At 44.2% G+C, this 27,575-nt stretch overlaps 1 protein-coding gene across 3 annotated transcripts in view; it reads right to left on the minus strand.

The window, feature by feature from the left end:
• TENM4 (teneurin transmembrane protein 4) overlaps positions 1-27,575 on the minus strand; it is a 419,617-nt gene that overhangs the window by 83,498 nt on the left and 308,544 nt on the right. For all 3 annotated transcript variants that reach the window (XM_024200637.2, XM_029911562.1, XM_029911563.1), the window contains one exon: positions 6,547-6,666. In XM_024200637.2, the coding sequence (XP_024056405.2) occupies positions 6,547-6,666 (120 nt within the window). The remainder of the gene's footprint in view (positions 1-6,546; positions 6,667-27,575) is intronic.

Here is a 27,575-nt window from a genome sequence, read left to right on the forward strand (position 1 = left end):
CCAGCCCCCCCGTCCCACTCGGGTCCTGCAGGGGAACGAACGGGGCTGGGCTGACGATGCCTCCGCCCCGGGGCCGCCACGGGATAGCACCAGCTGGGCAGCAGTCCAGACGCGACTGGCCAGGGGCTGGGCACAGCGTGCGCGCTGCTGGGTCCCTGCAGCAGGCCCGGGTTCGGGGGGTTCGGGCCCGGGCGCCGCAGCCGCCGAGCTTGGCCATCGGCCGCTTCCTCCCCCCGCGGCAGTGGGAGCTGCAGCAGCGGCTGCTCCCGAGTCCCGCTGCCCAGGGGGGGAGAACAGCCGCCGCCTGGCCCCGCGGACCGCCCCCCTACTCTCCCTACCGTCCGACTGAGTCCTGCCTGCACTCGGGGCCAGGCCGGACTCTCACTCACCCCGGCCCCGCGCTTCCCCTGCGTCTCCCGGGCCTCCCTCCACAAGCGCCGGAGGGAGGAGGAATGGCGAGCCTGGGGAAGAGGCAGGGATTCGGGGACTGAGCCAATGAGGGAAGGAGGGGGCGGAGTCGGGGGGGGGGGGGGGACCGTGAGCACGTCCCCCCTCCGGAGTATTTGCTTGGTTGTCCAGTGTCCGGACCTAACAGTGGTCGGGACGCGGGACAAACAAGGAAATATCGGGACAGTCCCGATAAAATCGGGACGTCTGGTCACCCTATGTGTAGACATATCCCAAGTTGCCTAGATGAAAAAAAAAAAAAAAACAGCAGTGAAATAAAAATTAGTATCAGCAAAATTCTCTTCAGGATGAAAGCCCTAAATAACGCTTTCAGGTGGGCTGCTGATCTCAGGGATGGGTGGGTGCGACACAGAGGCTCCCTGGCAAAGTGCCCCCTGTTCTTTGCAAACAACTCTCACCTCAGACTCGACAAACTCACTACACCAAACACATGTGTTGTGGGATACTTATCCATAGAGTAGCATGTAAGGTATCTACAGAACACTTGTAACTGGTCAAGATTCATAACCATTGCAAGATGTATGTGCAGGTAATATTTAAAGCATAATATAATTATGCTGAAAGTATACTTTATGGACGTGGAGTAAAAGTTAGTCACCAGGGGATAAAATATCTCAGCAATGGCCCATCCTAGCAGGAGGGAGTTGTTACCCTGCCTTGGTTAGCCAGTGATGTAATGCAAGCCTCAATTGTCTAGCCTTGCCCCATCCCAAGCCTTTCAATGGAAAACCATCAGCGAAAACGGCAAACAATCAAAACCACTTGCAGATAAAAAAGGAACATTACAGCAGCCAGAGAATCACCCTGCCTAGGAATAAGACAGAAGACTCTTTCAGTATAGCACAGAGTGGGGAAAGGCACTCTGTGTCCTTTCACCTTGGGGAGCAGCAACGTTCCCATGAAAAATTGGATCCTGGTTCCTATGAAGCCAGCCAGCTCTGCAACAGACTGAACTTGGGGGAGGCAGGCGGAGAACCTACTTAATTAGCTAGGAAAGGTACCTATGGACAAGGGTAGATTCAACTTCGCATTATATGATTTTGTTTTGTATTGTAACCACTTGTTTCCACCATTCTCTCTTGTTTCCTGTTAATGCTCTTTCTTAACCAAACCTATTTTTGTTTTATTCAGTGCTCACAAGTGCTGTGTGATTTTACAGGAGTGATGGTTTAAGGTCAAACTGGTAAACTGGGTACCCTGCTCCTTTGGCACAGAGGATCTGGGATTTCTGTGAGTAGCCAGTGTCAGGGTCTGGATACCACAGGGGAATGATTCAAAGGATTCAGGGACTGGAGTGCACCTCTTGTTAAACCTGCAAGGCAAAGACAGGGCTGGCACAGCCCAGAGGAGGGTGGTGGAGTGGCTGAAAGGCTGGTGGTGTTAGAGAGCTGACACCCAGCCACCATGGGCAAGGCGATGTCTTGCTAGAGGCAGAGGGTAACAAGGTGACTCACAGTCCTGGGTGCCCTGAGAACTGTCACAATGGGATTTCTTCCATTTGCAAAAAGTCATATTACTATATGGACTTATTGTTTTGGTTATCTTAGAAAGATATCCAATGGACAGTCCAGGAGACTGACGTCCTCTCTTTCTCCCCAGAACTGGCTCAGCAGAGATAGCAGCAGTGCACTGAGATCATCCAACACATTTCACAAACATCTATAAGATGGTAACAATTGCTGGTCACGACCCACTACCAGTGTGATCCAGCAATCTAGTGGTGAAAAGATTTATTTTAAAATATATTTTATAATCCATTACCAGGCCCCTGAGCCCTCCGGTCCTTCTATTACAGGGGTGGGCAAACTTTTTGGCCCGAGGGCCACATCAGGGAATAGAAATTGTATGGCGGGCCATGAATGCTCCCAAAATTGAGGTTGGGGTGCGGGAGGGGGTGTGGGCTCTGGGGTGGGGTGGGGGATCAGAGGTTTGGGGTGCAGGAGGGTGCTCCAGGCTGGGATCGAGTGGTTTGGAGAGCGGGAGGGGGATCAGGGCCAGGGCAGGGGGTTGGGGAGTGGGGAGAGGCTCAGGGGGTGCAGGCTCCAAGCGGTGCTTACCTCAAGCGGCTCCCGGAAGCAGTGGCATGTCCCTTCTCCAGCTCCTACGTGGAGGCATGGCCAGGTGGCTCTGCCACTCTGCCCCGTCCACAGGCACCGCCCCTGCAGCTCCCATTGGAGCACGTAGGAGCCGGAGCGGGGCCATGCCACGGCTTCCAGGAGCTGTGTGGTGTGGCCCCCGACCCAGCGCCCCGGCTGGAGTGGGACCGAGCCACATGGTGCGGCTCGCGGGCTGGCTTAAAACAGCTCGCGGGCAAGATCCGGCCTGCGGGTCGTGTTTTGTCCACCCCGTTCTATTAGCTTTGGGTTACAGAAAAGTCAGATATACAATAGTACATTCTGAAAACTGTTGGTATATCCTTATGCCTCGGGATCTGAAAGATACATGTATCATGATAAATAGTTTGAGAACACATATGGGCCTTTAATTTATTCTCATTTTCTGGGGTTATTTAATGCAACCTAAACTGGGATGAAATCCTGGATCCATTGAAAACAATGGGAGCTTTGCCATTGACTTCAATGGGGCCAGGATTTCACCTCTGGAGTTTACAGTTGACTGCTGTGACAACAGGGTGAAATCCACTTATAGTAAACCAGAATATAGTGAAACTATTTACAGCGAAGTAGAATTCAAGTCCTAATTTGTTACAGTTCATTGCAATTTGAAAATTGGAATTCCAGTTATAATGAAATTCATTTTAGGCCTTCTCTATACAAAAAAGTTGCACTGATTTAATTAGATCAGTTTAGAAACCCATTTAGTTAAATAGGCACGATTCCCTTGTGTGAACCTTCGTATTCTGAGACCACAAGGGGGTTGCACTGATTTAACGAAATTGGATTCTAAACTGATTCAGTCAAATTGGCGCAAATTGCTTGTGTAGACAATGTCTCAGGCTAAAATTGTTCTGTTGAAAAGATTATTAGAAGAGGGTCCCGCTGTTGAAACATATTGAAGTATAGAACAGCAATTGTAATAGCAATAATGCTTTCCATTTTGAAAGCACATCACATGTAGTATTTAATCCACAAATACCCCAGCGAGGCAGGAAAGAAGTGTTACCTTCATTTTACAGGCAGGTTAACTGTGGCATAGGGAGGTTAAGGGATGTATCTAAAAGCTACACACTAGATCAGCAGCAGAACTGTGACTAAAGCTCAGGACTTCTTGACTCTCACTATGGGACCTTCAATATTTCAAGTGATTTTATAAATAGCCCTTGTACCATATCAGTGAATAATTAACTACACCTCTACCCCGATATAACGCGACCCGATATAACACGAATTCAGATATAACGTGGTAAAGCAGTGCTCTGGGGGAGGGGGAGGGGCGGAAGGGGCTGTGCGCTCCAGCGGATCAAAGCAAGTTTGATATAACACGGTTTCACCTATAACGCGGTAAGAGTTTTTGGCTCCCGAGGACAGCGTTATATCGGGGCAGAGGTGTAATTTTTTGTTCTTTAAAGGAAGAATGCTTTCATCTATTCATACACTACCTCCCTCCAGTGCACGCAGATGTAGTGTTGTGCCTGATCATGCAAGAAAACAGATGAGTGAATGTCAAAGGCAATATTTTGGGGCCAATTATAGTCTCATTCTCATGTTTCAAGCTACTCAGTAATGTAATCAGACTATTTGTTGAATATCATGTTCTGAAATGTTGTTAGCACAAAGCACCAGACCTGAACGCCAGTACCACATAAGCAGAACATAATGAGGGGAAATCATAAGGAAGTATGCACGAGTGCAAGAGCTGTCTAACTCCTCCCGTTCTGGGACTGGGGGTCTCCAGCAGTTACTGATAGGAATGCTAGCCTGGTGCTGGGACTTATACTCTACGTTCAGGCACTGCGGATCGCTGCCTTTTTATCACTTTAACTGAATATAGTACTAGTGATCGGTGCTGGATTTACAGCCCCTGGCAGTGAGCTCCTGGGAGCGGCTCTATCCGATGCCAGCTGGCAATGTTTCCCTAGGGACCATTAGCTAACTGGGAATTGGTGGAGCACACTGGCGCATTGGCCACACCTCTCCCTGCCCCGCTACACTGAGGTTGGGCAGGAGGTGGTGTAAGAGCCAGTAAGTCTAGCTTTACACGAGCTGAGAACTCCCCTCCACCAGGGACATTCTCTGCTGGTGAGATAAGATGCCTGCGTGGTGCAAAGGGTCCAGATGGTGGCAGAGAGTGTGGCTGTGAGTGAGCACAGGACGGAAACGCTGTTTCACCTATCCTTTCTAGGGGTAGTCCCTGTAGAAAATTAGTGAAGCACAGCCTGGGGTAGTATGGAAGAAGCTTGCTCTGCTGTGCTGCCTGTACTGTACCTGTTCTGTAGGGGGTAAAAGTGATGCCTGTCCAGAGGGCCTGTACAAGCCCTGTGGAACACTAGCCTCATTATTTGCTTATAAGCCCCCATGGTGGATCAGGGCCCTGACAATAGGTGGAGACCAACAGACAGAGCACAAGGAAACAATGAGATAATGCCGGTCAGCATGAAAAACAGGGAGTTTCAGCACATCAGCTGCCTACCTATGGTTTGGTTTTTTGTAGGCATTATTATTTTTCCTTGTGTAGGCTTTGTGACAGCCCTTTACACTGCAGTGAATTTGACCTCTAGGGCCTGATTCTGATCTCACTTGCACCAGTGCAAATCAGGAATTGTTCCACTGAGGGTATGGCTCCACCACAGTGGCTACAGTGCCACAGCTATGCGGCTACAGCTGTGTGCTGCTGTCACGCTGTTGTGCAGATGCTTCCTACATCAACGGAAGTGTTTTTTCCACCTATCCGAGAGGTGGTAGCTTGGTCAATGGAATTCTTCCCTCAACCTAACTACACCTCTACCCTGATATAACACGACCTGATATAACAAAAATTCGGATATAATGCGGTAAAGCAGCGCTCCGGGGGTGCGGGGCTGCGCGCTCCGGCGGATCAAAGCAAGTTCAATATAACGTGGTTTCACCTATAACACGGTAAGAATTTTTGGCTCCCGAGGACAGCGTTATATCGGGGTAGAGATGTATGTCTACGGTGGGGTTAGGTTGACATAACTAAGTTGCACAGGGTGTGATATTTTTCACAGTCCTGAGCGATGTAGCTAGGTTGACCTAAATTTTAGGTGTAGACCAAGCCTGAGATTAATGGAGTTACACCACAGTGTAAATGTGAGAGATTCTGTATCTGTCTCTAAACCATAAGACTTGCAAAAGCACCAGCTTCTCTTATAAGGTATGCTCATTTAACTGAGATAATCCATTTTCCATGGAAATGTACCTATTACTCAAATTCTACTGTTGTATTTTCCAGTAGATGAAACATTAATGAGAACATATCTTGAAAAGTTTCAGTGGTTCAGTAGGCACCAAGTCCCATGGGAACACGCCAAGACTACATAAAGCACACATCTCTAGCAAGTGTTCATCTCCTTCATTATCACCCTGTTGGCTATTCTAGCCAGGTCAATCCAAATCCTTAATGCTAGTGTCAGATTGGAGAGCTGTTAAAATCAGCAAAGCCAGGTCATCCTCTCCAAAGTGCTAGTGTTAATCAACATTAGCTAGAGTATGTGCAGCTCCATCAGTCAGAAACTTACTCCTTATATTTAGAAGAGAGCCAATTAGTATTGAGAGACAAAAGTTTGCCCAATTCACAGTGATTTTGTTATGGTTCAGTGGAACTGTTCAAATTTTAACCACTTGCCTTTAACAATACTGTATCTTACAGGTTTAATTATTTTTGCCCAATAATGTCTATATAAAGCAATGAAGAATATGCAGTTTGGGGCAGGAACCATCATTTCTTTATATGCATGGACAATACCTACCACAACTGAGCCCCAGTGCTTCTATGCACTTCTGTAATAATATCAGTATCAATATTAACAATAACACTAGTGTCTTCAGGCTGCATCAGACACGACTGTGTCTTTGCTAGGATAGTCTCTCTCCAGTGCTGGCTCCACGATTTGCAGCTCTGGGTACTTACATACTGTAAAATGTATAGCAGAAACCATACCTGCCATCTTGCCTGCTGATTGTGTATCCAAAAAAAGGATTGTTGACAAAGCTGATGTTCACTCCAACTAGAGGGGTTCCATCTGATGTTATGACCTGACCTCGAATCACACACGCATGGCTGCATGAAGGAAAGAAATGATAGGAAATGGTAAATCATGTCAAAGATGGGGGAGTGATCCCCGACTTACCCTGCTGTGAATGCCTGCACACCAGGATACCTAATACCATACGCAATAAAATTCATACGCCAAATCATGCCCCCAGATGGAGGCACATAGCTCTTGCTGACTTGGGTGTTGTGCACACACATCTGAGAGCAGAATTTGACTTCACCTTTTTTCTACTCTTGTCATAGTCAACCACTGGCGAATATACTGTTCTCTGTTATCTTCTCCTGAAGAGCACATGATATACTGACATGGCTATAGCTCACTCAGCTTCACAGTGCCTTGACAGTACTGGTCTGATTAAGGACAAAACATGTTGTAGAACAGAGGAGGATGGAAATGTACCAAATACTGCATGGGCAGGTTTATGGCAATTAAGTCCTCTGATGATCAAAGAGATGTGCTGGCCTTGATGAGCCAGATCTTCCATATTCCATAAGGAAGTGTTATTGCTTTGAAGAAAATATGACGACAAATTTGCCAGAATCAGATGAGTTCCTTATAGAACGCTACAGCAATTGAGCATGCAAACAACAGAACAGCCGGTTGTTTATAGATTACACCTACTCCATTCTACTCTGCACTTTTATGACACCTTTCCCCCAAGGATCTCTAAGTGCTTTACAACACCGATTAATTCTGTGAGGTTCGTATTTTACAGATAGGAAACATGAAGTATGTTGAGGTTTTCAATTACTCAGGGTCACTCAGCAAATCTGTGGCAGGGCCAAACATAGAACACATAGGTCTCTAGTCCAAAGTCTCTGTTCAAAGCCCTAGATTGTACAGCTTACCATACGGCTATGCAAGGAGCTTCCAAAAAAGACAAAAATCTTGTGTATCTGATAGTGTCTGATCTCAGTGTCTATCTCAAGGTACTTATTTTTCTGAGTGGTAACAACATAATAGGACGTGTGATTTTTGCAGGCAATGTCATGCTAGCCAGCAGAGACTGGAAACCAATGTTCCTACTGCTTTAGGACCAGATCCCCTGCTGGTGTAAATCACCAGAGCTCAATTTATAATCCATCTATTTGTAGTAAGAGAATTCAGTGGAGCCACATGGATTTACAGTTGCTGAAGATCTGGCCTTCAATGCCTAGGAAAGCACTTACATGATCTCTTATTACCATGGAACACCACAGAGTCCACAAGTTATTGCCTAAGGGGTGCATCAACACAGCAAAGCTTGTATGGCACAGCGAGAACCAATATTCGTAGCAAGTAAGGATTTCACTGGATATTTATTCCATGACATAGAAGATAGACTTTTTAGTTGTCATGCCATCCAGTTATAGCAGAACTCTCCATTGATTTAAGTAGAGATTTTCATGCATATGTTGATGGCAGAGTATGACTCAAAAGTTGGCATTTAGGTAAACAGAAACAAAAGCTCAAAGTTCAACTCCAGTATCTACTCACTTGATTCCCATGTTCCCCTTGGTCAGTCCCAGAGAAAACAAGATATAATGCACCGGTTTTTTATTTCACTTATATTAGTTTTACTCTGGTGTAGCTCCAATGACTTCAACAGAATTACTCCCAATTCACACAGATGTGGAAGGAGAAGCAATCCCATCAGTAAAACAATAATAATTTCTGTATTCCATTGCACCTTCCATCCAAGGATCAAAAAGCACTGTATTAACAATTCAGCTCTGTGACATCCGAGGACACTGGGTAAATGACCATCCCTGTTTGACAGATGGGGAAATGAAGACACAGAGGACCAAATTCACCCTATTGTAACCCCACTGAAGTTGACAGAACACCACCAGGAAAGTATTTGGCTCACAGTAGTAAAGTTTGTGGACCCAGCCAGGGGCAGTACCCATAACTTCCATTCTGAGGCCTCAACATTACCCACAAAACCATTCTTCTCATCTTCTTCAGTGAGAGCTGAAGGAGAGTCTGAAATGGTCACCAAGTCCTTGAGCCTTCTGATCATTCTTACATTTTGTGGAAGGATAAGCATCACTGTGGACTCCTCTTCCGAAACCCAAGAAATTCTTGCTATTGGGAACAATGGACTCGGCAGGCTGAATTACCATTACCTATTCAAACCAACACTAAAAGCATTACTGATGGCTGCTTGCTCATTTGAAAGTGGTTGAGCTGAAATACAAATAAAGCACATTTTTATGAGCTAATGGAGAAGGGTTGCTACCTTCTTCCACTGCCTCCCCACAAACAACAAGCAAAGAGAAAAAAAGAGACTAAATGTTGTAGATGCCTTAATTGGTGCCCTAGGCAAAAGATAACTAACAATTATGATGGTAACTCTCCCAGAGTCTAAGCAGATGAAAGCCTGTGAGTAAAGTTGTAGCCAACACACTGGACTAGATCCTCAGCTGATTTGCACCAGCTGAGGATCTGGCTCATAGCTTTCATGAGTTCATGGGCACTCAGGACTGCAGGGATAAAGAACAGCCACACAGTTACAGGCACAATAAAAATATGCAAAAGAACTCACTCTAAAGCGGAAACTCTAACAAACACATCTGCACTTCTAGCTTCCATTGAGTGACCCCCTCCCTTTCTCAATAACTCTTCTAGTTGTCATGCTCAGCTTCTTTGCTCCATATTTCTTTGCTTGCCGATTTGGACTAAGACAGCCCATCTTCAGAGACAGGTAACTCTTAGGAAAGCCTACCTGGCCCCCAGGAATCCCCATGAGGGCTATAACAACTCCTTTACTCCCAGAGGGTAGTTCTTCTCAGATCATAGTCATACAAAGAAGCTGGGGCAGTGTGCGTACAAATATCTGAACTTAATTAAAGCGAGATGGAGATGAGAAAGATACTGAATCCCAGACTTTGCCTGATCAGATCCTCAAATTTTCTACTTCCCCAGTTGATACAATTTGCCCCATTTGGGAAAAACAATTAACGCTGTGCTTTGTAAGCAGCTGGCCTCTCCAGTGTCATCGTGTCCTTTCTGGAGGCAAAATCGACTACCCACAATGCACTCAGCCCCCCAGGAACCTGGTTAATGCTAATTTAGTCAGCCATTTCCTTCAGAAGACCTTGGTCTAAATGCAATTACACTGCAAACACGTTAAGTGGTACTGCAAAGACTCTCAGCCCTGCTCGGAAGGTCTCCCAATATATTTACATAAAATTATCTCTCATGTTAATAGGGAAGATTTATTCCATCAGTCTAGTTTGGCCAGCACTGAAGATGTTTTCTGCAGTTGAGCAAAATTGAATGTCTCTTTGCTGTAGACTTGTCTTTCCAATGAATTATTAACATATTTCATCCACTGGCTGAACTATTTTTTTTCAGACTGCGTTTACATGTGGCTGTGCAGATCCCTTGTTTTACAATAACCAGTTCTCCAGTCTGTTTTTTTAATTAGCCTTTCCCAACCCCTCTGGTCTTTTATTTTTCTATAGAGGTTTCCCTATAATTAGGGAACACTAAATCATTGCCGAATTGCTACCATGTGGCTTGCTACATGGCAAGTCTGAGACAAAGTAATTTTAGACCATTGCTTTGTGAAGTAATTTGTAATCACTAGAAGATTAAGTTAATGTCCACCTGTCCCCCTGGGTATGATCTAGGGCCCAGTGCCATCAAAAGTAGAGACACATTCACTCTCCCCTTCCACAGCTATAGAGAGACTACTGTTTTCTTTAGTAAGACCTGTATTTACATGCTGGCTGGGTGGGTGGGTGGGAATCCAAGTATGCCAATTGTTATAAAATACTAGAAATCAAAGGAAAAATCCCAACTGGGTCATTTAATCCATCTTCATGCCAGGAAAGATTGCTCCCTACAGTATGTTTCCTAGCTCTTTGTCTGGTTTAATGTTAAACATCTCAGGCAGTGGGATTTCCAAAGCTTTATTATTAATAATTATTTGTTTAGTGCTGGAAATATGCTTGGCATTGTACAGTAGACAAAATAAAGACATTCCTTTTCCTGAAGGACTTCCTCGGGAAATTTTACCAGAGTCTAACATGGTCTAATCTGGTGCTTGTTGAAACTGATGGAAATACTCTCATTGACTTAAAACAGACATTGGATGAGGCTCATAGATTTCACCATTAGGAATTATTTTCTGGTCTTCATGCTAATTTTTCCTTTTCTTAGTGTTACCCCATTACTCCTAGTCACAATCCATTGTATCACAACCCCAGCTCCTTTTTTCCTGGAAGTTGAAAGGCTTCAAATACGTTTGGATGATTAACATGACCTCCCCAACCCCTCAGCCATGTTTTGGCCATGTTATTTGTATCAAATATTTTTAATCTCCACTCAGAATTCCCCACATCCCTATATTCGTTGTTGCTACTTTTCTATAAGTTACTTCCAACTTCGTTTGACATCTTTTTGGTACCGAGGTGCCCAGAACTGAACATTCTGTTCTAGATGGGGCTTCACCAGAGCTCCACAAAGTGAATCGAGAGGAAGGACGTTTCTGTTGTTAAAGCCCTCATGTCAAAATCAGAAGATCTAGCTTCTATTCCTGGTTCTGCCACAGATTTTCAGTGTGGCCTTGGGCAAGTCACATAGGGAACTGAGGCACAGAGAGTCTATCGGTAAAATGGGAATAATAGCACTGCTCTACCTTACCGGGACATTGTGAGGATAAATTGAGTAATGTTCTATTGTCTTAGACATAGGTACTTATACTGCTATGGTATTGTGGTACTGGTTTGTGATGTGCCCAGATACCTTGGTGATGAATGCCAGAGAAAAATCCTACCAATAAAGCAAGTCATTACAGATGTAGTCTTGGGTCACTTGCTGCTGTCGTCCTTTTGCTCATTTATAGCACAGGATACAGTATAACATACAGTCCCACTCTACCTTTGGAAGCTAGTGCCAATGGCAGTGCTAACCTAGTGCAGTTCCTGGACCCTGGCCTCCCAGCTATGAGGGAGAAGACTCCTTACACTCTCTTCGTGCACAGGGTGAGCCACAATCTGACTCTTCCTGTTTAGTTTAGCAGTGTGGAAAGTCAACAGCTGACAACTACTCAACAAACCTGTGGATGTCGCTTGAATCATGAAGTTTGGTAAGAAAATGGAAACGAAGGGTTCTTGAGACGTTACACAAGAAAGACTTAAAAAAAACAAGGAAAATTAAAATTAAAAAGTAGCCATCCAGAAAGGCTCCCACACAGCTATGTATAACACAAGCGAGTTCCTGAAAGAGTTTGGCATATGTCAGGCAGCTGGGATTCAAAACAAATTAATTAGGCTAGGCAGAGAACCTGGCCAATAAATGGAGCACCAGAATGCCAGTGTCAGGCTGAAGAGGACCTAAACATGTTGACATCCGACCAACTGTGCACTCAGGGATTTGCTGAAGTGGCACTGACAGACAGAGTCTGCGACAGCTTCCGCAGCTCCACTTCCTGAGGAGCTGATGGAGTGGGAGACACAGGCGAAAAGGAATGCCAGGCAAAAAACAAAAACAACCCAGCTCAGCCCCGGGAAGTCAAAACTAGGCTGTCTGCAGGAACTAAACTCGATTGGTTCTCTTTTTTTAACCTATGCCTCTAAGTTAGCTACACATGCCCCATCACTTGAGCATCAGGAAAGCGTGATGTTCTTTTATGGGTTTGGTTTTTTAATTGTTAATATTTTGCAGAAATGCTCACATTTTGTCACCCATTCTACAAAAATATACAGTCTCAAATAATGCAGGCAATTAATCAAAGCCCATTACTTAAACTGGTTAAGGAAAACTGGAGAAAAAACAACAGTATAATGCTGGCATACTTTTAGGAATACAGATAATGAAGCTGGTATCTGAGGCATCTCCATAAAGCTTTTATTCACCAAGATGTACAATAAAAGCTCTAGATTCACAGTATACTCTATTTGGGTTTTTACACCAAGCCCATCACCATGGTATCTGAGCATCTCTCTACCTTGTTTTTTATAGAATCAGAAAGGTAGGGCTGGAAGGGACAGTGAGAGGTCATATAATCAGGCCCCCAGTGCTGAGGCAGGACCAAATAAACGTAGACCACTCCTCACAGTATCTGTCTAACCTGTTCTTAGAAACTTCCAATGACAGGGATTCCACAACCTCCCTTGGAAGTCTATTCCAGAGCTTAACTACCCTTATAGTTGGAACAATTTTCCTAATATCTAACCTAATCTTCCTTGCTGAAGATTAGGCCAGTTACTTCAGTCCCACCTTCTTGTCCTACCTGCAGGTCAGGCCAATTACTTCTTGTGCCACTATCAGAGGAGGACTCCTGCTAAGGCATCACCAGTGACAAGTAGTGCAGGACAATTACCTCCCTTGACTTACATATGACACTCCTGTTAATATACCCCAGAGTGATGATAGCTTTTTCTGCAACTTCATCACTTTGTGTACTCATATTTAATTTGTGATCCACTAGAACCTTCAGATCCTATACAGCAGTACTACCACTTAACCAGTTATTCCCCATTTTGTAGTTATGCATTAGATTTTTCCTTCCCAATTGAAGTACTTTGCACTTACCTTTACTGAATTTCATCTTGTTGATTTCAAACCAATTCTCCAATTTATCAAGGTCATTTTGAATTCTAATTCTGTCCTTCACACAGCTGGGTGTCATCCACAAATGTTATAAGCATACTGTCCACTTCATTATCCAAGTCATGAATCAAAATATTGAATACTATTGTCTCAGGACAGACCCCTGCAGGACCCCACTAAATACATCCCCTCTTTGACCACAAAATATTGATAACTACTCTTGGAGTACAGACTTTCAACTAGTTTTGCATCCACTTTATAATAATTTAATCTATACCACATTTCCCTAGTTTGCTTATGAACATGTCATGTGGGACTATGTGTCAAAAGCCTTGCTAAAATCAAGATATATCACATATACAGCTTCCCTGCATGCACTAGGCCAGCAACCCTGTCAAAGAAGGAAATTAGTTTGGTTTGGCACCATTTGTTCTTGACAAATCCATGATAGCTATTACTTGTTACCCTATTATCCTCCAGGTGCTTATAAGTTGATTAATAATTTGTTCCAGTATCTTTCCAGGTATCAAAGTTAGGCTGATGGGTTTACAATTTTCTAGGTCCTCTTTGCTTCTCTCTTTTAAAGACAGAACATGTCTGCCATTCTTTAGTCCTCTGGCACCTCACCCATCCTCCAAGAGTTCTCACAGATAATCGTGAACAGTTCTGAGATTGCTTCAGCTATTTCCTGAAGTACTCTAGGATGAATGTCATCAGTCCCTGCCAACTTGAATACATCTAACTTATCTAAGTATTCTTTAACTTGGTCTTTCCCTATTTTGGCTTGTGTTCCTTCCCATTGTTAATATTAATTAAGTATCTAGTTACAATTCACCTTACTGCCTTTTATGTCCCTTGCTAGGTGTAATTCATTTTGTGTTTTGCTTTTCTGTATTTGTCCTTACATGATTGTGCTATTCTTTTATACTCATCCTTAGTAATTTATCCATGTTTCCCCTTTTTGTATGATTCCTTTTTAATTTTTAGGTCATTAAAGAGCTCCTAGTGTAGCCACAATGGCCTGTTACTAGTCTTCTCTTCTTTCCTTTGCATTGGGATTGTTTGCTGTTGCACTTTAATATTGTCTCTTTGAGAAGATGCCAGCTCTCCTGAACTCCTTTTGTATTTACCTCTTTTGTGTAGGTTTAGTTCCCTGGCTAGCAAGTGTCCAGTTTTTCAAGCCCTGCGTTATGTATTTCTGCCATCGTTCTGCTCAATGCAGACTTACACCGTAGACTTTATAGGAGTAGTTATTAGTCATTCTCAGTAGACAATGATGTTCTCCAACAACATTGGCCACCATTCTGCTGGCAATATTGCCAGTAAGCTATTCATAGCTGTAGTTCTCCAAAATTAAAAAGGCACCTTTGGTGCACGCCAGTTTAGTAACAAAATAACATTATGTGAGGAAACACTTCCCACTTGTAAAAACCCCATGATCACATAATCATCTCCACAGAACAACTCCACTTTGATGTCAGGATTTAGTTCTAAACTGCCTTATTGGTTATAGAACCCCTATTAGACTTGGTTCTATTTCACAATCCCAGGCTCTCTCTCTTCCTTCTGGAAGCACATCCTCCTCTCTGATCTGCCAAACAATTCGGCCGCTGTTGGAAGGAGAAGCTTCTGCTGCTCCTCCTGCCATCTATAATATCTTGGATCTCTCTGCCTTATCAAATCACCATTTCCAGGGGAAAATGACTTTTCAGACAAGATTTGTAATGAGAAGAAGAGAAGATGAGGCAGCAGGATATAGGAAAGGTATTCCACAAAACAGGAAATTATGAGAAGACTGTTGCATTAGCAGTGACTTGAGCAATTATATAATATTTAACTCCTACTATACTACTGAACCCTGAAAAAGTACTTTCGGACACAGTTTGCATAGAAAGTGCTATACAAAATAAAGTTATGTTATGCTATGATGTAAGGTCTAAGTGGAATTCATTGCTTCCCATAATGCCCTAGATCAAAAAAGATTTAAAAGCTGATTGATTCTCCTCTCACTTACACTGGTGTACCTCTAAGAGGAGTTGCTCCTGATTTACACTTGTGTAAGTGGAAAGATAATCAGGGCTTTAGGTTCTTAGCCCTTCAGAGGGTTTCAGTAGCTCTTACAGTGCAAGCTATTTTTGCATATAATGATGAGTTAGGTTAATTTCATATCAGGGCCGGCCCACAACATTTTGGCACCTGAGGTGGGGAGCTCAAATGATGCCCCCATACCCTCTCGCTTGGGCCAAAACTTTGAAAGGTCTCAATTCTGCCTTCTTTCTGTTCTACTCCTCTCATGGTACTGCTCTGCTACCTACCCCAATAAAGGAGAACTAACAACTTACAATGCCTTGTTCAAAAATTTTAAATAACACTTAACTTTCAAATGCCTGAAGAGCAAATGTAACTTTTCTTGTCTGCATAGTAAACACTGGCATTTTTATCTGTTTGAATAATCAAAGTGGTGCGTTCTGTGCCTTCTTGGTTGCAAAGATTTGAACTGCTTCCTGAAGGTCCACAGTCTGGGCCAGCTCATGCTCTATTGAGATGGTTGCAAGGCCGACCAGCCTCTCCTGTGTCATTGTGGAGCGTAGATGTGCTTTTATTAACTTCAGCTTGGAGAAGCTGCGTTCTCCACTGGCAACTGTTACAGGAAGTGTTAGAAGTATGCGAAGAGCAACAAAAGCATTTGGAAAGAGGGTGGTCATCTTATTTGTGCACATATATTCCAGAACAGCCTTTGGAGTTGATCCTGCTGAAATGTATCCTGAAAGTTCATTACCTAAATCACTCGCATCAATATCGCGCATGTCATCATGTGTCAACACTGTCTCTAGTGCCCTGCATTGCTGGTGTAGGTCTTCTTCAGGTATAGTGACGAGTTTTGGAATATCATACAACATCCCAAATATACTGCTGTGTTCCTTGAGCTGCATGAAACTGTATTGCACAATCTAGCACCTGGTTAAAGAATTCAACTTTGAATTGTTGTTTGGGGTCTCTTATGGGATTATCTCGTGCCTCGTAATCAAAATATATTCTTCTTCGGTGACTCTTGTATTCTTGAATGGGTGGGAAAATAGCTTCAGTGTGAAGTTCCTCTGCCAATTTCTGTGCACTCTTCAGAACATTTTGAAATCCCTCATCTGACCGGTAAAACTGTAGGTATGATTTTGCTTTGTCCAGTTGTTCCATTGCTCCAGATATATCAAGGTCAACACCTTAGAGTCTCTTGCTTACAACATTTATTTCAAACAGTATGTCATGCCACAACACTAAGTCACACAGAAATTTGAAGTTATGAATGTTTCTGGTGATTCCATTTCCCTCTGCCACTGTTCTCCCACGAACAGTTCCTGTCATAGCATTATTCTCCATAATGGCAACTATGGCATCATCTATCTTCCCAATTTGGTGTCTGATAGGCTTTATTGCCTCCACTCGACTTTCCCATCGTGTGGCATTCAGTGGTTTCAGTGTCAAAGAGGATGTTCCCAGATGTTGCTTCAAAATTTGCCATCGATGAGTTGATGCAGAGAAAAATACAGAGATGCTTTGAATTACATTAAAAAGTTCAGCAGCCTCACTAGAAACTGATGCTGCATCACTGACCACCAAGTTCAATGAATGAGAACTGCATGGGACAAAAAAAGCTCGAGGGTTTAACTCTCGGATCTGTGTCTGCACTCCACTGTTCTTTCCTCTCATGTTGGCACCATTATCGTAGCCTTGAACTCTCATGTCAGCTATCGCAATTCCCGTATCTTCTAGCTTTTTAAGAAGCACATTTCTCATACCAGCTCCTGTAGTATCATCAATGTCACTAAATTCTAGAAAATGCTCTCTGACATTCACCATTGCAGGGACATTTTCACTAGGTTCTGTTGTTGTTACAAAACGCACCATTAAAGTCATTTGTTCCGTATGGCTGATGTCAGGTGTGCAGCCCAGAATAACAGAGTAATATCTTGCTGACTTCAGATCTGCCACAAACTTCTGTTTGACTTTTGTTGCCAGTAACTGTATGATCTCCTTTTGAATTGTTTTTCCAAAGTAGTGGTGTGTGTACATTTCTTGGGTGGTGACTCTTCTTAGATGCTCCTGGAGTACAGCACCAAACTCAGCCATCAGCTCCACAATTTTAAGGAAATTTCCATTGTTTGGCACATACAGCTGATCTGAAGTGCCCCGCAGTGCTAGGTTTTGGGTAGCAAGCATTCTCACAATGGCAATGAGCCTTTTCAGAACATTTTGCCAGTAAAGAGACTCTGATGCAATCTTCTCTTGACGCTGATCATCTATGGTGGCCTTTAACCTTAGTCTCATCTCAAGCTCTTTCCACCTATGGAATGCTCTCTGGTGATTTGCTGCCTTCTCATGGCATGCCAGATTTCTAGTCAGATTTTTCCAGTCCTTTGTTCTTGTAGAACCCAGTGTGGCTGGAACATTCGACTGGAAGAGTTTGCAATAAAAACAGTATGCGGCATGCTGGGTTTTTGAGTACATAAGCCATGGCCTCTCCACTTTGTCACCATTGGGGATTTCACGCCAGTAATGTGTTGGATGGAAACTTCTATTTTCATTGTTTTTGGGGAACATGAAGTTTTTCACTTGCTGTGGCCCATGCAGTACAAGGAAGTCCCTCAGGCTACTGCTCAAGTGGGTCCACAGTCCTGGATCATCTACACTTAGGAACTAAACTCAGCAGCAGCTGTTTCTTGCGCCTCCACCAAACTCTTCTCTGATCTACACTTTTCTTCAGGAATGTGCATGGTTACATTCATTTGAGATGGACATATGGATGCTGCAGTAGCTGCCAGGTTACCTGCACTCTGACTAACTGAAAGATCAGGCATCTCCTCACCACTCACATCCTCACTGGGGCCGGAAGGCTCACTGTGAACATCTGTCTCTATGTATCTCAGAAGAGCTCCTTCCTGCTTAGATAGAAAAGCTTCCTTTGCTTTCTTTCTTTTTCTGAATGCTGCCCCAGAGGGGCGTTTTCTTCTTTCACTTATGACTGCTGTTCTGTGCCAGCTATAGTGGCTGTTAACACTCAGTTGAAGGGGACAAATAAGCAGGCTGGTAGCAAGGCCTGAGTGAGGGAAGATATCAGCGTCTTAAGGGCCTAACTGGGTCCTACTACTTCAGTTGACTGTCTGTTCTCCTCAAGTGGGTTCAGGGAAGCAGCAGGAAACAGGATGGTCCCTGTGAAGCTGGTGTTAATCAGTCCAGGCTCCTGGGGGTGCTAGAGAGGTACATAAAAGGCTCCTCCTTCTCTCTCTCCCTGCAGCTCCTGCTGCTTTCTGTTATTCCCTCTTACCTTTTCTCCTGCCTGCCTGTTATGTCTCTTGTACCCTCCTCCCTCCAGCACAGCACTCCACCATCTCTGTGCATCTAGAGAAGAGAGAATACATATGCACCAGCAGCAGACACAATTTTCTACACTCTGGGTCATAGTGGTGCCCCCCCACAGTCTGGCACTTGAGGCGGCCGCCTCAGTTCGCCTCATGGTACGGCCAGCCCTGTTTCATACCCTACAAAAATGTGATTCTACAAGACATTGTTTCTATGAGAAGTAAGAACTTTATAGTGCAGTAAATCTCAGAAATGAATTATATGCTTATTCTTATGCCAGGTCTCATGAGGCTTGTGAAATCAAATTGTGGAAGAATTTGCTTACCTGATCTCACAGATATTATAATTAGTATTACTGATAGTTATTAGTAAGCTCTTAGAAAGCTCCGGCAAGGTGCTCAATGCTGTACAAGACACAAACTAAAGGCAGTTCCTGCTCACAGTCTGCACAAGACAGACACAGTGATAGAAGGACTAAATGGGACACACAGGAGGAGGAACACATTGTTTAAATATTAATGATGTAATTAGCTCACTTCTTGTGGGCACTGCAGAAAAAAGATTATTAAATGATCTACAGGCTGTATGCTAGCATTGTAATGATATAATTCTGAATTGTGGGACTTATGAAGAGAGTAGATCAAGGAAGTATATAGATTTTTTCAATGGGAGGGGGTTGTACTAAAGCTATTTATTTATTAAGGAAGTTTTAGCAGGTTTAAAAATCATTGCCATGTAAATGTCAAACAAAATGACAATCATTACAACAGTTAGCATGGTTTCTTTTTGTTCAGAGAAACATTACGAACCAGAGAATAATCAAATCTTTTTATTTAGCAGGGTATTACCATAATACAGAGGGAGCCTCTTTAAACCATCCAGAAGATGTTACTGGCCATTTTATTAAATTGAACGGAACTACTGACTCTACTCATATTTATCAAACCAGGCACGCCTATTAAGCACTAATATTAAAAAAATTGGACAGATGTGTGGAGATTTTTGCAGGCAAATATACTTCGAGTAATGAATAAATGGTAACCTGATATTTATTTGTCCTACACTTATTTTGCTGGGGATGTAATTGATGCATTATTTTTTCCATGACAACAAGCTCCCATATTTTCTTTGAACTATTCCTCTAGGTTTGAACTAGTTTTCTTTCCCTGTTGAAAGACTATCAGTAGTCTACCAGCTACTAGCAGATGAGATCTTAATTCTTCAGCTCTTTTGAATATAACCATTTCCATTAGGAAGCCCCAGGAGAATAATCAAAGGATCATTGGTAATAAGTATCGAATATTTTGTAATCTTTGGTTACAAATTGTATCCCAATACTCTCTACTGACTGGATATGTCAACCATATCACAGGATTTGTTTTTGATGACTCCGTGAACATTGCATTCAATTAAGGAATCTGCAAATGGGCAAAGATCATGGTATGGGTCGTTTTATCAATGTTGTGGAAAGAAACGTACAAAAGGATTGGAACTTCATCCCTGTTTTCATGTACATGAATCCTTCTACTATCTCTATATATTTGCAGTAGCTTATGGCATAGAATTATTTATATTGAAATTTAAAAATCACAATGGCATGAAATGTCACCATATTCTACATTTTTAAGTCAAAAGGAAGGCTGAAGTCAAAGGCACATACATTTATTGTCCTCTGGAGAGGAGAGAGGATTTTTTAAAAGTACACTCTATCTTTGCTTAAGGAGAATATTACCAAAGTAAAGGAAGCTATTTTGGTCCTTCTGACCTCTTTTTTGCTCTTTTCAGTTTCAGAAAACATGATCCTTAGTTATTAAAGAGGCCACTTAAGCAGAAAGCAATAAAAGAAGGTGACAAGGAGATGGTGGAAAAACATCTTGTATTTTCTTAAAACATAAAAATGTCTCCTTAATCTCAAGGCTAGGGATAGGAAATTATTATCATTAATAAAATAATAATAATAAATAATAATAATATGTAACATATTAGATACACCATGACCCTCCACTAAGTACACTGAATAGATCTATATCAAGGTTTATTCAAACCTATTAATGATAATGATGCAGTTCAAGTAGATCAGGTATTCTTCTTCAAACCCTGTCCTAAACTGTCTATACTGGGGATCAGCAATCTTTGGCACGCAGACCATCAGGGAAATCTGCTGGCGGGCCGAGACGGTTTGTTTACCTGCAGCGTCCGTAGATTCGGCCAACTGCAGCTCCCACTGGCCGCGGTAGCCATTCCAGGCCAATGGGAGCTGTGATCGTCCAAACCTGCGGATGCTGCAGGTAAACAAACCGTCCTGGCCCGCCAGCAGATTTCCCCGACGGGTCACGTGCTGAAGGTTGCCGATCCCTGGTCTATACAGAGTTGCTGTGCTCTGTTAACAGCTTCTGTGTTTCACCCAAGAGGTGGCTGTATTTCATTAGTTCCATCACATGTGTGCTATTCTACTAAAGACCAACATACCCAGCTCTGACAAGTGATGGGCCTCCAGGAGCCAATCCAAAGCCACATGCTGGATCAGCTGACATCAGGGAAATTATCAGGAGAACCTCACAATCCTCTCTGTTGCATCCGTCTCCTGCAGATGGTAAAATTGACCTCAGGCAGAAGCCAGCTAGTGGATGCATTACTGCATCATCACTTTGTTTTGTGTCCGCATCAAGCTCTTCCAGCGGCAAAGAGGCCTAACTACAATATTTCAGATTAAAGCCAGAACAACAGAAGGCAGTATGGAGATGCAGTTACAACACAAGATTGTGAACTTGGGGACTGCATTAATCACTTTAGTTTCAGGCTCCTGTATCAGGCTTTATCCTGAGTGCTATAAAAGATGCATTTTTTACCACAGGGTAACAAACCCATGGGAGCTATTCCATAGTGAAGACAAGGCACGTTCATTTTGCCACCAGGTAAAGTAGGTAAAGTAAATCCCTACCTCGGGCTAACTTTGACTAGTTACCTCATAGTAAAACTAAAGTGCCTTGTCTTCGCAGTGCTTTTACCTCAGGATAGCTCCCCTGTGTTAGTCACACCCCTTCCCCCCAAATACACCTTTTTTAACAGTGAAGACAAGGTCTACGTGTTTGTCTGGGCAGCTGACTGTCACCTGACATAGGGAGACATGGAGAAAGCAAACAAAAGCCCCCTTCCAAGGGTACTATGAAAGCACCATGCAGATCTGCATTTTAAATCCCCGAGAACTGAGCTGAAAGGGTTAAACCACGAGACATGGACAGCATTATCTCCCCAACTCTTCCACAATCTGTTGCTCTCTGGCCAGGATCAGCTGATTGGCTTTAGCTCTAGATCGGGGTAGGCAACCTATGGCACGCGTGCCGAGCTGATTTTCAGTGGCACTCACACTGCCCGGGTCCTGGCCACCGGTTCGAGGGGCTCTGCATTTTAATTTAATTTTAAATGAAGCTTCTTAAACATTTTAAAAAAATTATTTACTTTACATACAACAATAGTTTAGTTATATATTATAGACCAGGGGTAGGCAACCTTTCAGAAGTGGTGTGCCGAGTCTTCATTTATTCACATTAATTTAAGGTTTCGCGTGCCGGTAATACATGTTAACGTTTTTTAGAAGGTGTCTCTCTCTAAGTCTATATTATATAACTAAACTATTGTTGTATGTAAAGTAAACAAGGTTTTCAAAATGTTTAAGAAGCTTCATTTAAAATTAAATTAAAATGCTGATCTTACGCCGCCAGCCTGCTCAGCCCGCTTCCAGCCTGGAGTTCTGTTCACCTAGGCCTGCAGTGGGCTGAGCGGGGCCTGTGGCCGGGACGCCGGCCGGCAAGGGGCCGGCAGCCGGGACCCCAGAGCTGGGGGGGGTTCAGGGGTCAGGGCAGAGGGAGCAGGGCAGAAGGCTGGGTGTGTGGGGGGGGGTTCAGAGGTCAGGGCAGAGGGCAGTGGGGATGTGGGGGGTTCAGGGCAGAAGGCTGGGGGTTGGGGGCGACGCGAGGTCAGGGCAGAGGGCTGGGGGGGGTGTGGGGGGGGTGCAGGGCAGAAGGCTGGGTGTTGGGGGGAGGTCAGGGCAGAGGGCTGGGGGGGTGAGGGGGGGTGCAGGGCAGAAGGCTGGGTGTGTGTTGGGGTGGGGGGGTTCAGGGCAGAGGGCTGGGGGGTGCAGGGCAGAAGGCTGGGGTGCTCGGCTCGTGGGGGTACTTCCAGCCCCCTGCCCTGAGCGGCTCACGGCAGGGGGCTGGGAGGGATATGCCCTGTTCCATCCCCTTCCCCAAGGCCCGTCCCTACCTCTCTCTGCCTCCTCTACGGAGCAGCGAGCAAGCTCGGCTCTGCTCCGCACCCCCTCCCCCTCGCAAAGGCCATCGCAGGCAGGGACAGGGAGGGGGAGGAGGAGGGGCCGGAATGCACCACGCTGTGGGAAGAAACGAGGGGGGGGGAAGCTTGGCTGCCACAGAACCAAGCTTCTGCCTCCTGCCCCCGCAGGGGAGAGCGGTGGGCGTGGGGGCTGAGTGGGGCTGGGGGCCGGGACCCCGCCCCACCGCTCTCCCCTGCGGAGGCAGAAGCTTGGTCCTGCGGCAGCCAAGCTTCCCTCCTCCCCCACTTCTTCCCCCAGCGTGGCGCTTTCCGGCCCCTCCGCCCCTCCTCCTCCTCCTCTCACCGGGCAGGCAGCATGCCACTCAAAATCGGCTCGCGTGCCGTGTTTGGCACGCGTGCCGTAGGTTGTAGACTTATAGAAAGAGACCTTCTAAAAACGTTAAAATGTATGACTGGCACGTGAAACCTTAAATTAGAGCGAATAAATGAAGACTCGGCACACCACTTCTGAAAGGTTGCCGACCCCTGCTCTAGATAATAGAGGAGGTAGGGTTTGATTGTGCAAAATAATAAAAAAAAATAATAAAAAACATACACACTATATATTATAAAATACCAAACTGTTCCATTTATACAGAACTTTCCATCTCAAGAACTCAACACGCTTTTATAACCATTTACTAACTTGGCCTCAAACACTCCTCTAGGGTAGGTACATGTTGTTATCCCCATTGAATAGATGGGGAAACTGAGGCATAGAGAGGTGACATGATTAGCCTCAGGTTATATCAGGAATCAGTAGCAGAGTTGGAAAGAGAACCCAAGAACTCTGATTTCCAGTCAGAATTTTAAACCATCGGATCTTCTTCCTTCCCTGTGTATTGGCTCTAGGGAGGGAGGGAAGAGAGCCTCTCTGTAGCTAGTACCAGAGGACAATCTTCACGAGGGCACTCATACACAACACTGAGTTCTATTCCATAGGTCTTTTCCGTGTTTCCAGTTGCGCATATAATTATGGTGGGTTCACGGAAAGTTAATTATACTGACAGCATAGTATCATGGCTTTACATGACAGCTGTGTCATAATCCATCAGGGGGTCAAAAGCAGATACTCTTTCAAAACACTCTGAGTTCTTTTAAAACACACTACAGAAAAAAGTCTGTTCTATGCCTGGCTTCCAGAGCTAGCTTAGTCCTATGCTGACACTTGACATAGGAGACTCCGCGGGCCATGAATTTAGACTACTGTCTGACACTGTCCCTCAAGAGAGAACAAGGATATCAGGTGTCCCTCTTGAAAGTCAACAACTTGACATCAGTGCATCTTGCCCTGCTCTTTATGGTGACGGACAACTAAGAACGGCTTAAAGATACAAAGCAAAGAGCAAAAGTAAGTGGTTTTGAAATCAATACAAGAATGATCAAGTGGCAGAAGAGTACTTGTTATCTGTTCATCAAAATGATGCAAAAAGACATTCTGTGCATTCAGAATTTAATTTAGCTACTTGCTTTATCATCATAAACACTCATTTCAATATGGGCAGTTTTTTTTTTTTTTTTTACCCAGACATGAATACTATATAATTGCTGGTATTTTGGAGGAGACATGGTCTTTACCTTTATCCATCAGGGCAATTTATCACTGTCTTTTTTTTCTCCCCTTTTTGCAGTGATGAGGTGGCTTGTCAGCTCAGCTTGTTCTTAAAAAGCTAGAGTGTAATTCAATAATAAATTCACTCAAAGGCTAGCTGTCATGAGATATTCGTTTATTTGTACTCCATTAGATGATCTGCTCTGCTGTTCTTTCTAAAGGGTAGCTAAGCTGTGTCTCTAAAGCCCAGGGGATGTATTGTATAGGTATTCTGTCATATATTTCATTCTGTTGCCACTTCTACACAGGCCATGTAGGAAATGCAAACGTAGTGTGTTGATATGGTTCCACCAGGGATGATAAACACCTCCCTTCCAACAACAGCATTACATACAAACTCAAGCAATAAATAGACAGGGAGGGCTAGATTGTGGCTTTAGAAGCTGCTGCTGCATTAGTGGGAGGGCCACAGAGGGGCATCACACCAGCCACAGTGGCTGGAGGCATTCTCCCCATGGAGGACAAAAGCAGGCAGGCAGAATGCCTTCTCCTGGGCGCTGAAGGCATGGACTGCACAAAGAAACAGCAACCCTGCAGCACACTTTTAAAGGCTGCTGAGTGGACCCCCACCCCCTGCTCTGACCCACTCCCCACCCTGCTCCTGTTGGGATGCCCATTGCTGCCGATTCCCCCTGCTCTGCACTCCAGGGGTGCTAATCTCCCCCATGGAGGAGCCGAGTAACTCCTACACTGAAATGGGAGTTACCTGGATAGTGCAGAAGGTAAAACAGCGGCCAGAATTCTGATCACCTCCAGTGCAGTAGACAGACTCGCTGCACCCTCTCTCCACCCACCCCCATTGTGCAGGCAGGCAAGACAGGCCAGGGTATGGCCCTGGAAGGGAAAAAGGAAATGGCTACATATGTCATCGCTTAGGAACAAATGCTACCACCCTGACTCACGCCAAGCATTACTTTCCTCTGCAAGCAGTCTCACTGATAGCAGCGAGATTATCTGCCTATCACACACTCGACACAAGCAGCGAGGAAGATTCAACAACAAGAATCTGTGTTCTGTTTTCTGGATGTTAATGATAAATGGTGTGCATATGTGTATCCCCCTATCAGCCCTGTGGAGTGGATCCCAGAGCACTTTACTGACCACACACATTTTCTCTGGGTAGGAGTTGCCACCTCTGGGGTGACAAGCGATAGCTTTAAACGGCACACAGCAACAGCACCCAAAACTTCAGGATAGCGAGTATCCTGTTAGTCCAGAACATCCCCCCTCTCCTGTGAAAAGTGACTGCAAGGGCTCAGAACCCGAGTTTTACATCTCGTCAGAATAACAGCACCTCCAGCAGCTCAGTGTCACAAGTGTCCCTGATACCGTGCTGGGGCACTGGCCTGGCACTTGCTCAGACGAAGAAGTACCCACCTACTGAGCCACTAACACCACTTTCTGCAGCACATGGGTTTTCCTTAGAGAGCTTCTACGCTAAGATCAAGGCTGTTTAACTTGTGAGATGTGATATCACAGCTGGAGGTGGCATGTCTGCAGGCCATATTTATTGATAATCACCCAGTGTTGATATTTAAAGAATAGCAAAATGTCATAAATAACTGATGTAATTGCAGAGCTCTTCATGCTGAAAGTAGATTAAACAGGAAGGCCAATTTACTAGTTCCAATATTATAAACGAAAAATAATCAGTTATGAAACCTGTCCCATTAATTTTAATCTTTGCATTCCCTGTTCTAGCAAAGGAAGAGCTTTACGTGCCAGGGATGTATGAAACCTCAGCCTTTTGGATGGCAGATGTCTCTTTTGAGCTCACAGCTTTCAACAGTAGGATATTTACATACTTGGAGGTGAAATCCACTCCTGAGCAGAGAAGAGAGCCAGCCCAAAGCCTATGAACCATTTAAGCCCTGTTTTTAAGGACTTAAGTGGCACTTAAGCTGTAATATAGATCTTGTACTGGGGCACAGGAGTGAATTTCACTCTCGTCATATTGGGCAGCTTCACCCACTATATGAATGGGTGACATGAGTAATTCCTGGAATAACTGCTTGTTATTGAAAGCAGAGAAGGCTCTTAAAGAACACACACAAATTGCATTGTAATATATGGACGGTAGAATCCGACAGTTCTTCAGTTGTCAGTGGGAAAGCTCATTAAACATGGACATAATGTTGGATCTACATATAACAAATCTTCCTGTCCTTAAAAAATGTTGTTATACTTGATCTGACGTCAGATTCCCCTATAATAATGCTCGTGATTGACAGCTCAGCCTTGAGAAATGCTACCCCAAAAATATCATCTTGAAAATGAAATTTCTAGTATAATTTATTCCGTGTTCTGGTACATGCTTTTTACTGCAATAACTAAGAATCCTGGTATCTGACAGTTGAGAATCTGCTAAACTAACACTTAGGCAAAAGTCTGCACTGTTTAGTATCCAACTATAAAATTTACAGTCTTCTGAAGACTGATAAAGATAACATTGTTTGCTACATAATGATTGCTTGGCTTTAATCCAAAGGCCTGTAGTTAGCCTTCTTGGGCTTGGCAGAGAGGCAAATCATGGACAACGGCATATCAAGCAGACTCACTGACATTGATGTACTTTTAAGAGGCTCACGTCTAAGGTCAGCTTCCAGGACCACTCTAGATGGTGAGTCACAGAGGGTGGTGCGCATGGGGTACCGAGGGCAATATCCTTTTGTCAGCTGATCCATGGAATAACCTGGAATCAGCTTCAACAGGGCCTGGGGTGGCTGTGGAATTGCAAGTATTGAATTGGCCCTATGAGCATGCCAAATTAGGTGTTTACAATTCCAATGCATTTCCATGGCACAGCTACTTTCTCTGGGAAAGCTGAACATAAGGGATAATTAATTAGATTGAATTTAAACTCTGACACTGCCAAGTTTGATCACAGATGTCTAGAACCCTTCCCATGATAGCTTCCGAAAGACAGAACTCAGAACATAGTGAATGATCACTGAATTATCAAGAATTCAGCAAGGCACTTAAGCATGTGCTTTACTGTAAGCACAAGTCGCCCCATGACTTCAACAGAACTATTCATGTGCTTAAAGTTAGGCCTTCACTTTGCTGATCTGGGAC

This window comes from Terrapene carolina, unplaced genomic scaffold, assembly GCF_002925995.2.
Source record: "Terrapene carolina triunguis isolate 2854851 unplaced genomic scaffold, T_m_triunguis-2.0 Scaffold97, whole genome shotgun sequence".
Lineage (NCBI taxonomy): Eukaryota > Metazoa > Chordata > Testudines > Emydidae > Terrapene > Terrapene triunguis.